The 11570-nt window shown below is 49.3% G+C and overlaps 1 protein-coding gene across 1 annotated transcript; it reads left to right on the top strand.

Moving 5' to 3' along the window:
• Positions 1-6847: 6847 nt before the first annotated feature.
• On the top strand, positions 6848-10082 carry LOC308492641 (melanoma antigen preferentially expressed in tumors-like; the record flags this gene model as incomplete). Its single annotated transcript, XM_081037797.1, has 4 exons — positions 6848-6877; positions 7051-7370; positions 7784-8389; positions 9506-10082. The coding sequence occupies 4 exons, from the start codon at positions 6848-6850 to the stop codon at positions 10080-10082; spliced, it is 1533 nt and encodes a 510-aa protein (XP_080893923.1).
• Positions 10083-11570: the final 1488 nt, after the last annotated feature.

Raw genomic sequence — 11570 nt, 5'->3', positions numbered from 1 at the left:
ACAACCCTCGCTCAGGGGACGCGGCACCTGACACCCTACACCCTGCAGAGAGAGTGGTCACCCGAGGCACAGGCCCAGGAGTGGAAAGGAAGGGGTAATTCGGGGGTGGGGATTCCAGGTCTCCCTTCTCTACTTCCGCATCTCAGAGGCCCCACTCACCCCGTCCTACTGCCGCGCTCCATTCCATCCACCTCCATCCTGCCACCCCATCCCCATCCCCCATTCCATTTTACCCCTATCCCACCATCCCACCGCCATCATTAATTCCACCCAGCCCCATCCTTCCACGGGACTCCTATCCCCCATTCCACCCTACCCCCATTCCACCACCCCACCGCCATCTTCCTTTACACCCACCCATCCCCCTTCCATCCCACCCATCCCCCTTCCACCCCACCCATCCCCCTTCCACCCCACCCATCCCCCTTCCATCCCACCCATCCCCCTTCCACCCCACCCATCCCCCTTCCACCCCACCCATCCCCCTTCCATCCCACCCATCCCCCTTCCACCCCACCCATCCCCCTTCCACCCCACCCATCCCCCTTCCATCCCACCCATCCCCCTTCCATCCCACCCATCCCCCTTCCATCCCACCCATCCCCCTTCCATCCCACCCCCACGCCACGCTATACCATCCAATCTCCAAATGCCCATGCCCCCCTCCGACCCCACCCCATTCTCCTAAAGCCCCAACCCCTCCCAATAGGTTAAACCCCTTCTGGACTCCTTGGGCGACCCCATTCGTGATCCCAGGATCTCGTGAGATTTTGCCTGAGAAGGAACCAGAAGCCAGGGCTGGTCGGATACGTCGGTTTCCCTCCGAGCTCTGGGGAGCTTGCTCAGTCAGCGCCCGCTTCTTTCCCTCCAGCTGCTGTGCGGGGAGCTCGCGTAGTGAGCGTGGTCTGAAGAAAACGTAAGTTCAAACCCTGGCCCCTACACGTTCTCGCAGGGTGACCTTAGACTAGGCGCCCGTAACTCCCAACCCCTCCCCGCCTATATTTTTCATTTGAAAATGAGTTATCACAACAGAGCGTTGGAGTGATGACCAGATGAAAAAACGTGGTTTGCTCGGTTGAGCCCAGGTCACGTGCTCCGTAAAAGCGGCCGCACTTACAAGTTTTGGGTGTAATAATTCATCGAACTCTGGAGCCTGTGCTTATCGTTCGATCTCATTAGCTGGCCCGGGTATGCACCTGCGGTGGGGTGGCTAGCTTTTCTGGGAGTTCGGCTCTTCTGGAGGGGCCAGGCAGAAGAAGGGGCAGACATGTGGCTGCAGGACAGTGGTCAGTGGCCTTGGGGGAAGGGTAGCTTTTGACAAAGCAAGGTTTGTCACTCAGATTGTCCTCTGGTTCAGCCAATGAAAAATTGATGGTCAACTTTGGAGTTAAGAGGTGATTCCCACTGGAGGATCGCATCTCCAATTTTTAATTTCCTCAGCAGTGTTCTCAGATTTTCACGAGCCCATGGCTTCCTAAATACTTGTGTTAACACACATTCTCCTTCTTCTTGGAGCGTTGTGGTTCTTGTTCTCAGATTTGGGTGCACACAGGTGACTGAGACAATAGGAGACCAGGGAAACCAAATTGAGGACCTGAGGCCAGTCTGAGCTGGACTAGAGTGGACAGAAGACAACTTCAGGTAAGCTATGCCTCTGAGCCTTCCCAGGTATGCCTAGAAGCCCTGTTGCCTCTTCCATCCTCCTCATCCTGAGACCCCTCGCGGGGGAGGAAAAGCAGGAGCAGTTGTTAGTTTTTTCAAGTCATTTCTCCAAGAGAGCATTTCACCCAGCCTTTTCCTAAGAAGCAACTATAGGGTGTTGGGGACCCCATTCCCAAAACCATGGTTATGTTCAGAAACACTGCTGGGGTTGAAGGAGCAAGGCTGGCATCAGACCCCAGAGACTCGACTTGTGTTTGGTGTCAGGTAGGTTTTGGTCGCACTTCTCCATGTGCTTGGGCCACTGTGGGTAAGGGGTGCTCTTTGAAAGAGAGCGACAGTATTGCCAGCTCATCATCCGGCTGCAGCCTGAGGAGGTCAGGAAGGCCGTGCGGCCTGACTTGGAGCCGAGACCCGAGACCCGAGTACAACCTCATGCACTGGGAATGTCGGGTATCAAACCTATGCTGTCGGTACTAGGACACCTAGTTGTAACCCCCAGTGTTGCTGCTAGCTCCAGAGCAGGAAATGGTGACTCTATCCCAGAGCTGCACTGGGAGTGGTTATGTCAGGACAGACTGGGCCCAGACCCTGAGAGGAGAAAGACATGAAAAGAGGAGAGATTGAGGTCATGACTTCAGAGGAGTCTGGGGCAGAGGGAGAGAAGGATCCGCCCTGGGCTGCCAGAAGGTCCTGTCTTTAGTGTGTCTCACCTGTGTGGAGAGTGAGGAGGATGAGCAGAGTAGAGCCCAGGCCATGGCGGAGATGCCCCAGAGCTCTGCCTCCTGGGGCCCCAGCTCTCGTCTGGGCTTCCCACACCCTATTGTCATCCTCTGCCTCACCTGTGGGAGGGGCCTCGATGCAAATCTGCTTCCTAGATCCTGCAGGTGACAAACCATCAGCAAATTGGCTTACTTGATCCTGCCAAAGGGGTGCAGGATAGAGAGGGGTTTCCTCCCAGGGGTTGCTCAGAGCCTCAAACACCAGGGAGACTAACTGTGAGCTGAGATGCCTTAAGACATCACACATTTTTCTGGGTTTCTCCCTGGGAATATCATGCCCTTCCCCCATTCTTCGGGAAGACATGGCAAGGTCCACAGACCTGCTGAGCCCCTGGACTTTGGTGGGTGATGTCGCCTAAATGGAGGCTTCTGTTCTCTGTTCTCATCCCTGACCTTGTCCACTGCTGTCACACATAGCGAGTGGAATGTCCCTATTCTCAGGCGACTTCTCCAGGCACACTCCCGTCAGGCTGGCGCAAGTGAGCCCTGGACCAGAGGGAACCCTGGCCCAGAAGGCAGGGACTTCATTCTATGTCACCTTCCGGGGGCTCACTCTGTGACATGGGTGCAGGTGACTCACCCTTTCAAGCCTCAGTTACTGCACATGAAAAGGAAAAATGCTAAGCCACCTGCTGATGTTTCATGTCTTGAGAGAGAAACTAATGAGACTGAAACAGTGAAATGCTTTGGTAATTTCTTAAATTCTACCAAACACGGAGTTATTTTTATGCACCATCGTGATTCAGAATCCCGCTTCAAGTTCATTATCCCAGCTCCCAGAGAAGTGTAAATGAAGAACATGGTTGTGGCAAAAAGGGTGAGATGTCCCAGAGGAAGCGATGCTGGGAAAAATCTTACACTAAAGGAACTCTCTCAGAGTTAGGTCACAATATACTAGAAAGCAGGAAAGATAAAGTGTCAGAAGCCTATCTAAACTTAGAAAGCAGTGCGACAGTTCACCAAGGCATAGAAAAGATGTTCGTTCTGTATCGAAAGTTATGGGGTAAGAACCACAAGCCCTGTTCAAACTACTCTTGAAAATCTTGTACAAAGAAACAAAACAGTTTTAACTCTCAACATTTAAAATCACCGTGTACTAAATAGTAGTTTTACTATTTTACTCACTTATACATTTATAAGTGATGGTAAGAGAGTTCTTAATGTTTAGTCAAAACATGGTAATGGCCCCAGAAAAATCATAACTTTGCATGTGGATTAAGGTTGCTTGGCACAATGTCAGCTGGTAAGCTCATTTTTATGGTCGTGCTCTACCGTGCAAAGCAAGAGCAGCCTGTGATTTATTTTTCAGGTCACTTGTTTTTCATTTGTCTACTCAACAGAATGCTATGGAGATACTCTGAGAGGAAGAGCATGACATTTTCACTGGGTATCCCTCCCTGTCACTCAGAATACCAGTTGATGTACCTTAGGCGTTCCGTAAATGTTTCTGAGTAAATCAAGGATTGAGGAAAGGGAGAGTCTGGGTGTTGTGGGAGCGGATCAGCTGGCTTGGAGACATCCCTGTAAATATGTCCACTCTGCCCCAGTGCCTCCTGCCAGCCCTCAACACAGGACAGAGGATTTTCCTGTCAAGTGTGAAGCCAGTGCTTCTGGAACCCTGAGGCTCGTAAATCCTGACAAGCATCCCTCTCCAGGGCTGAATGCAAGGCTGGGCCCTCCCCTTCCCTCTAGACCTCTCCCTATCTTTGTATCCAAGACCAGTACTTGCCACTTTTTCCCTCAACCTGCACCCTCCATTGGCCTATGTGCCCTTGGGGTGGGGGTGGGGGACAGCCACCTCACCCAGGCTAAGGCAGACAAGGCAGGCCCTCTGGACGCTCCCAGACCCCAAGTCCAGGCCCACACTGTTAAAAGAGAAAATCACAAACCCAAAATGGGGCCACTCGTGCTAAAAGCCTATGATACCAAACCTAGATTTTAATACCTGATCTAATTGCAGTTTCCACCCCTTCCAGAAACATAATCAACCAGTCTGGAATGTTCTGGTCAACACCAAGGTAGTCATCTCTTCATCAGAATGTGACAATTGTTTGGGCATCACAATGCAGGGGGTAGAGAATAGCCTGGAGAATTTTTTGGCTGGAGAGGGTCTGTCTGTTTTAAAACTTCAGAAGAACCACTTGTGATCCAGTGCAGCCTGGGGATGTCTCCAAATGTGGCAGATACTTAAATGCTAAATACAGCTTCAGATCTCGTGAGGGAGAAGGTGTTGGTATTTGTGCACTGTGCTTAATCTAGAAAGAGAGGAAAAACTGAGTTTTATTCTTGTGATTAGTGGTGCTCTCCCATAAAAATCTGTGTAGCCGAGAGGCTTTAGGTTGGGCCAGAAGGATCTTTTTGAATCTGCACTTGCATCAATTATTTCCTAGGATTAAGGAATATCAGTTACCAGTATATACTTGGGAAGGGGCCTTTAGTGATCATGTGTAGGGTCAAGATCCCTGGAACATGTGTGGTCCTGATGTGCCTGTGAAAGGCAGGATATGGAAGAGGGTGCCTGAGCCTAAAGAGAAAGTCCTCTGGTCACAGCTCCTTGATGAAAAGGATACGTGCATTTGGCCCACATTGATATCTCTCCCTGCCTCCAAGATTCTAAAGAGCTCACAGCTCTCACCCCTCAGTGGCTTTCAGAATTGGACAAGTCATGTCCCAGGTTTAGTCGCCAGACCTCTCCACTGGCCTTTTTTCTTTTCTGGCGTCTCCCCAGCCCATGTGCCTACATTTAATCTCAAACCAGTTTGCTGAGCTGTTCTAGTCCTTCTGGCAGGAAATGCCCTTTACCTTCAGGGAGAGAAGACTGAATCTCCTTCCTGCCCTCACCTTGGGTGTAAGAAATCCACCTGGTTTCCTCTTTAGCCATTCCCCTTTTAAGTTCTCAAGTTCATCCAGATGAAAGTCTTTGAATTCTGCAAACAACTATACCTTGCCTTGGGTAATTCCCTTGGTCTCGTAACCAATGCCCCGCTTCTCCCTTCTGGCAACTCCTAGTTGGAATTTTGACCTGACCTTCTTCAGAGAAGCCTAACTCTGATCTAGAAGACCAAGGGTCCCTCTGTTCGTACCTCTGTTCATCTGTGAAGAGGCACACAATTTGCAAGTTTAGGTAACATCAAGTATAAGTGACTATTTGATATTCAGAAATTTTACTTTGTTTTTTCTTTTTCTTTGGGGATGATATCACTGTCTTCATAAAGCTGTCTTAACTCGAACATTTGGATAGCACTGATGAGGCCCAGAGTCCCCCAGCAAGAGAACTTCCAGGTTGGTTTCCTTTTCTATTTCTTTTCCTTTCATGAATTGACATATGATTCCATTCGTTGGATGGAGATACAGTAATAAGGTTTTGCTTTCAATTGGAAGTTGAAATATCAGGATCTGAAAAGGGAGGTGTGGCCAGAAAGGGCTTTAATTGCTTCTGAGGAGCCCGAGGAGGGATCATAGGCTGGAGCGTGTCACTGTATAGTCCTCCATGAGTCAGGAGCCGCAAGCTGGGGACGCTACCATTTTGACGCCCTCAGCGGGGATCTCCAGAGGCCTGCAGGCCAAGATCCCTCAGACAATTTTCCTTTCTTTGCTTACAAATGGTAAGCCGAAATGGTGAAACCCTCTTTGGATTTTGTTCAGTTAGCCCAGAAAGGAACTAAGATAGGTCTTTTGTAAAAGCAAAGTGACGTAACACGAACTTTTGGGAAGTTGGGGGATACCTGTCTTTCTTAACCAAACAGATTTCTTTTTAAATAAGATACATTAATTCGTTGGAAATTTTTGATGATATTTTAATATTTAGTTTGTGATCAGTAATAATTGTTCATATCTGTTAGGGTTTTGTGATTTTACTAGTTAAAGTTTTTGTTAAAAAACAAAACGAAACAAAAAACAAAAGCCTAAAAGCTTAGAAAAGTTTCCAAAGCACATTTTTGAGTGGAGAACTTTATTCTGCATGTGAGCTCTTTGTTCTCCTGAACAAAGTGGTAATTCTAATGTTCGTAGAAGAGACATACAATAAAATGTACATCTTGGAATTAATGTTTACTTTTCTCATCTCCGACTTCCATATGGTATGTAATACGGTTACGCTACTTTTAAGGTTTCTCATTTAAAATGTTTTAAATGACATAATAGTACCCATTGCGTAGATATTCCTTAACCTTTCTCATCTGGGTTATTCTTTAGAGCTTAGAAAGAGGCTGTGCTGGGCGTTGTGATGCTTGTTCCAGTGTTTTTTAGTCCTTGAGTGATAACCAGAAACTTTTCCCCAAAAGGGATGGGGTCAGCTCTCAGGCTCTTCAGTACTCACTTCCCAGGGGGACTAGAATTAAATGCAGCAGCGGGTGGATAGAGGATAGGCCAGTGGTCATCTTGCCCCCTCCTTGGTGCCTGACGAGATGCTGGTCTTGCCTCCGGCAGAAGCTGAGGTGTGGCTGTGGCCCCTGAGCAGAAAACGGAATCAGGGTAAACTGAGGACTCCCTGACTGTTGCCAGAGCAGTGCCTTTGGCCCTCAGCTAGTTTCTCTGAAGGGTGGAGGGACGATGGGGTTGCTCGTGCCCAGCCTGACAAGGATGCCTCACTCCCTGGATTTTTCCCTAGGGTGTGTTTCAGAGTAGAGTCATTAGGATGACTTTTCCGGCCCCTGGTAGACTTGTGGACCTGGCGTGTCAGAGCTTGCTGAGGGATGAGTCCATGGCCATTGCTGCTGTGGAGTCGCTGCCCATGGAGCTCTTCCCGCCGTTGTTTGTGGCAGCCTTTGCCGGGAGGCACAGCAAGACCCTGAAGGTGATGGTGCAGGCCTGGCCCTTCCCCTGCCTCCCTATGGGAGCCCTGATGAAGGAGCAGCAGCCTTACCAGGAGATCATCCAGGCGGCACTTGATGGACTCGATGTCCTTCTTTCCCAGGAGGTTCGCCCCAGGTGAGGGGGATCAAGTAGTCAGGTAGGGCCTTGCGGGTCCGAGCAGATACAGGGGGCTCAGGAAGAGTGCAGGGCCAAAGGGAGAGCCAGACGCTTCTGATGGCATCAGTGAGGATACTCGGGGAGGCCTTGGAGCTATTCCTGAGGTCACTCTGGGAACGTGTTTCTGGAGATGTAGGGCTGATTAAGATGCAGAGGTGACCAAAGGAACATGTGCCCACCCCCTCCTGGTGGCACTTAAAGGTACCAAAAAATGGGACCAGGGAGGATCCCAGTAGCACAAGGAGCTGCTAATATACGGGGTATGGAATAAAAGTGCAGTTGGGTGTCTGGTCCAGGTGCCTAGATTCCTAAACTCATAGTCTTACACCCTATTGATCTTAATGCGTCTCAGTCTCTTGTTTTCCCCACAGGAGATGGAAACTGCAAGTGCTGGATTTACAGAAGAATGCTCATCAGGACTTCTGGACCGTGTGGTCTGGAACCAAGAGCAGTATGTGCTCATTGTTGAAGCCAGAGCTGGCCCAGCCCGTGAAGAAGAGGCCAAAAGTTGACGGTTCAGGGGCGAGGTTGAAGCCACCCTCAGCCTCCATGGAGGTGTTCATAGACCTTTACCTCAAGGAGGGCACCCCTGATAAGTCCGTCACTTACGTCATTAAAAAAATCAGGCAGAAGAGAGGTTTACTACACCTGTGCTGTGAGAAGTTGAAGATTACTTCATTGTCGATGCAAAACATTAGGATCCTGAAAATGGTGCAGCTCGACTCTGTTCAGGATGTGGAAGTGAATTGCTCCTGGAAACTGTCCACCCTGGAGAAGTTCGCTCCTTACCTGGGCCAGATGGTCAATTTGCACCGCCTCCTTCTCTCCCACATCCACATGTCTTCCCACATCACCCTGGAGCAGGAGGAGCGGTGTGTTAGCCAGTTCACCTTTCAGTTCCTCAGCCTGCTCCACCTCCAGGAGCTCGGTTTGGACTCTGTCGCCTTGATCCAAGGCCACCTGGACCAGTTGCTCAGGTGAGGGCGGGTGAGGCTTCTGTGCAGACCAGAGCAAGCCCCTTTTCACTGCAGTCAAGAACAGTGCATCGCCTGTGTGCCAGCTGTCAACAGTACCCGAGTACACGAGTCACTAGAAAGTTCATACAGTCAGCGAGCATCTTGTTCACTGCTCTGTCCCTTTGCATGTTGTCGCATAATCCCCGGATAAAGGTTAGAGGTAGGAACTAGGATGGATGCTATTAAAGGGATTCCTTTCCAGGAATCTCTGTAATGGGGGCTTCGGGCCAGGTGAGGCTGGCTTTGGGAATTCTTCCCTTAAAAAGTGATGTCTGAGTGAAGATGATGGAAAATAACTGAGTGATGAGGGTGGTGATGAAGGGAAAGTCCATCAAATGTGAGGTTTCAGATCTTAAGCTCTGCACTCAAGCACTTTGTCAACAGAAGCCTCTCCCTTCACCCCTGCCTCAAATTGCCTGTCTCTCAAGCTTTGCTTTAGGTTTCAGCTAAGGGAACATGTGGGAAATGCAGGATTTTAGAGTTAGGTTGTGAAAAAAGGGGTGGATGGTTTGTGGATGATTTAGTGATCCAAGAGAGTTGCTGCAGTCTGGCAGCCCCTACTAGATGTTGCCAGACCTTGCCCAGGTTAGCCCTTTGTGCCCATTTCCCAGTAGCCTCATCTGGCACAGAGATAAGGGTGACGGGTTCAAGCTGTAGCCAGAAGGAAGTCCTAGTTGAAACCATTTTCGGTCATGTCTCCCACTACTAACATTTGCTGATCCCTCTCCTGCTTGGGACATAGGGTCAGGCTCCCCTCTGAGCACGTTTACCTCCATTCGTGCTCACAACACCTGTGGGGGGATATGATCTGCTCTGCTTGACAGATGAACAAAGGGAGTGTGTGAGGTTTCATTCATGAACCAGTCACACAACAAATAGTGCTGGAGAAAGGACTCCACTCAAACTTATACTGAATTGAATGCTGCTTTTTACCATGTGGTATCCTGGGGGTTGACTGTCATCTGGAAAATTTTGGGTTTGGTGAAATGGGCCTCCCTTCCCCTAAGGTGGCTCATCTCCACCTCCCTCCACCCACCAGCTCCATCCCCCAGAACTAACTGCTCTGTCTCTCCCCAGGTGCCTGAAGACCCCCTTGGAGACCTTGTCAATCACTAACTGCCTGCTTTCGGGAGTAGACTTGATGCACCTGTCCCAGAGACTGAACGTCAGTCAGCTGAAGGACCTGAGTCTCACGGGGGTCAACCTGACCAGTGTAAGTTCTGAGCCCCTCCAAATTCTGTTAGAGAGAGCCTCTGCCACCCTCGAGGACCTAGACTTGGATGAGTGTGGGATCATGGACCACGAGTTCACTGCTATCCTGCCTATCCTGAGCCGCTGCTCCCAGCTCACGACCTTCAGTTTCTGTGGAAACCCCATCTCCGTGTCCGCCCTGGAAGACTTGCTACATCACACCATCGGGCTGAGCAAGCTGAGCCATGTGCTGTATCCCACCCCCCTAGAGAGTTACCAGGATGTCCACGGCAACCCCCACGTGGGCGTTCTGGCCCAGGTGCATGCCAGGCTGAGGCGGATGCTGCAGGAGTTGGGACGACCTGGCATGGTCTGGTTCAGTGCCAGCCGCTGTGCTGATTGTGGTGACAGGACCTTCTATGATCCAGATCCCATTCTGTGCCCCTGTTATATGTCTGTCTAGCGGGGTGCACATATCATAGGCTTTATTCTGGGCACTTGGACACTGAAGCCCAGACATAAGTGCGTCTTCAAGGAGCACAGCAGCCAAAGTTTCAGAAAATTGTTCAGTGTAAGCAAGAAAAGGAGGGGTGATTCAGGGGGTGGAGGGGAAATGTTGACTTGAGTTAATGGTTTCTTTGGGGAGATGTGTTCTATAGAGTTTGAAATATAAGTCTGTATTTCTAGAGGGAGATTCAGGTGTGAAAAATAGAATGTGGCAGTTATCCCTGCTTGAATGGTTGTAAAGAAATGGTCAGAAATAAAGGGAACCTCGTGTTAACCATCTGGTATCTTCTATGATATGTTAACCTGATTCTCCAGTTTAAACTTCAGGCATCCAAGTTACTGATCAAACAAGAAGGCATGAGCATGCTCTGACACTCGAGGCTGGACAGGGTTGGGCCCCAGGAGTTCACGGCACCATTTATCATTCCCTACGTTTGGTTCCTTTCTCTGGTGTGTCTGTTACCTCCTCACTTACCTCTGACTATTGAGTCAGTCAGTGCACACAAAATGTATCCACAGGGCCTGGAACATCCTAAGTGGCCTATAGTGAGCGCCACTGGAGGAAAAGTTCTCACGGTCTCACTGCTAAATCTGCCCAGGCCCTGGACTCGAGCCCTCCTTCCCTGTGCTTCCATCCCTGGCCTTTGGCTGCACCAGGATAGGGCTTCACTGTCCAAATCAGGCTCCTAGTACTGGGGACATCCACCTTGTTGGTGAGCGGGAGCCTCAGCCTTACCACCCCATGCCTGTCATCCCAGCTGCTCCAGCCCCTTCTTGAATTCAACTACTTGTAGACAGTAAAAACATCTAAATTCCTTTTAGCAAAATACTAAGATCATATGGGCATATAACGTTTATTTAGTATTTGTGTCCCTCATTAAATATATAACATCCTTTTGTGGGTGCTAGGTCATAACTGCAAGAATGACTTTCTCCCCAGATGATCCTGTGGGGTTCAGAAAAGTCACCCCAAGATGTGCTTCTGTGGAATGTGGGTTTTTTTGAGCTGAAGGCAGTTGAGACTTTGGAGCCTCACAAGAAACTTTTACCTCTCAAAGAACTTAAATTAGGGATCTTGCCCATAATAAGAGTTACCACCAGCAATAACTTTTTATGACATATCCATAGGGCGGAGCAAATTTCTAATCACTGGACATCTGCTCTTCTCCTGCAAATGACCTTCCTCTCCTCTTTACCTCATATTTAGAATATCATATATATCTCATTTTCCTTTCTGCTTCTGACTCTGTCATGTATCTGGTGTTCCCATCTATACGTATGCAATTAAATTTGGTTATTTTTCTCTTTTGTTAATCAGTCTCATACTTATTTGATTATTAGACTACCTGAAAGAACCTTTGGGGTAGAGGAAAGTTCCTTCCTCACTGTCCCCCTCCCTCCTTATCAAGGAGATGGTAAACCCAACTCTGAGATAGTGAGAGGC

The sequence above is a fragment of the Rhinolophus hipposideros genome (genome assembly GCF_964194185.1).
Source record: "Rhinolophus hipposideros genome assembly, chromosome: 24".
In the NCBI taxonomy this organism is placed as follows: domain Eukaryota; kingdom Metazoa; phylum Chordata; class Mammalia; order Chiroptera; family Rhinolophidae; genus Rhinolophus; species Rhinolophus hipposideros.
The sequence above is the reverse complement of the archived record's forward strand: the minus strand, read 5'-3'. Positions and strand labels throughout refer to the sequence as shown.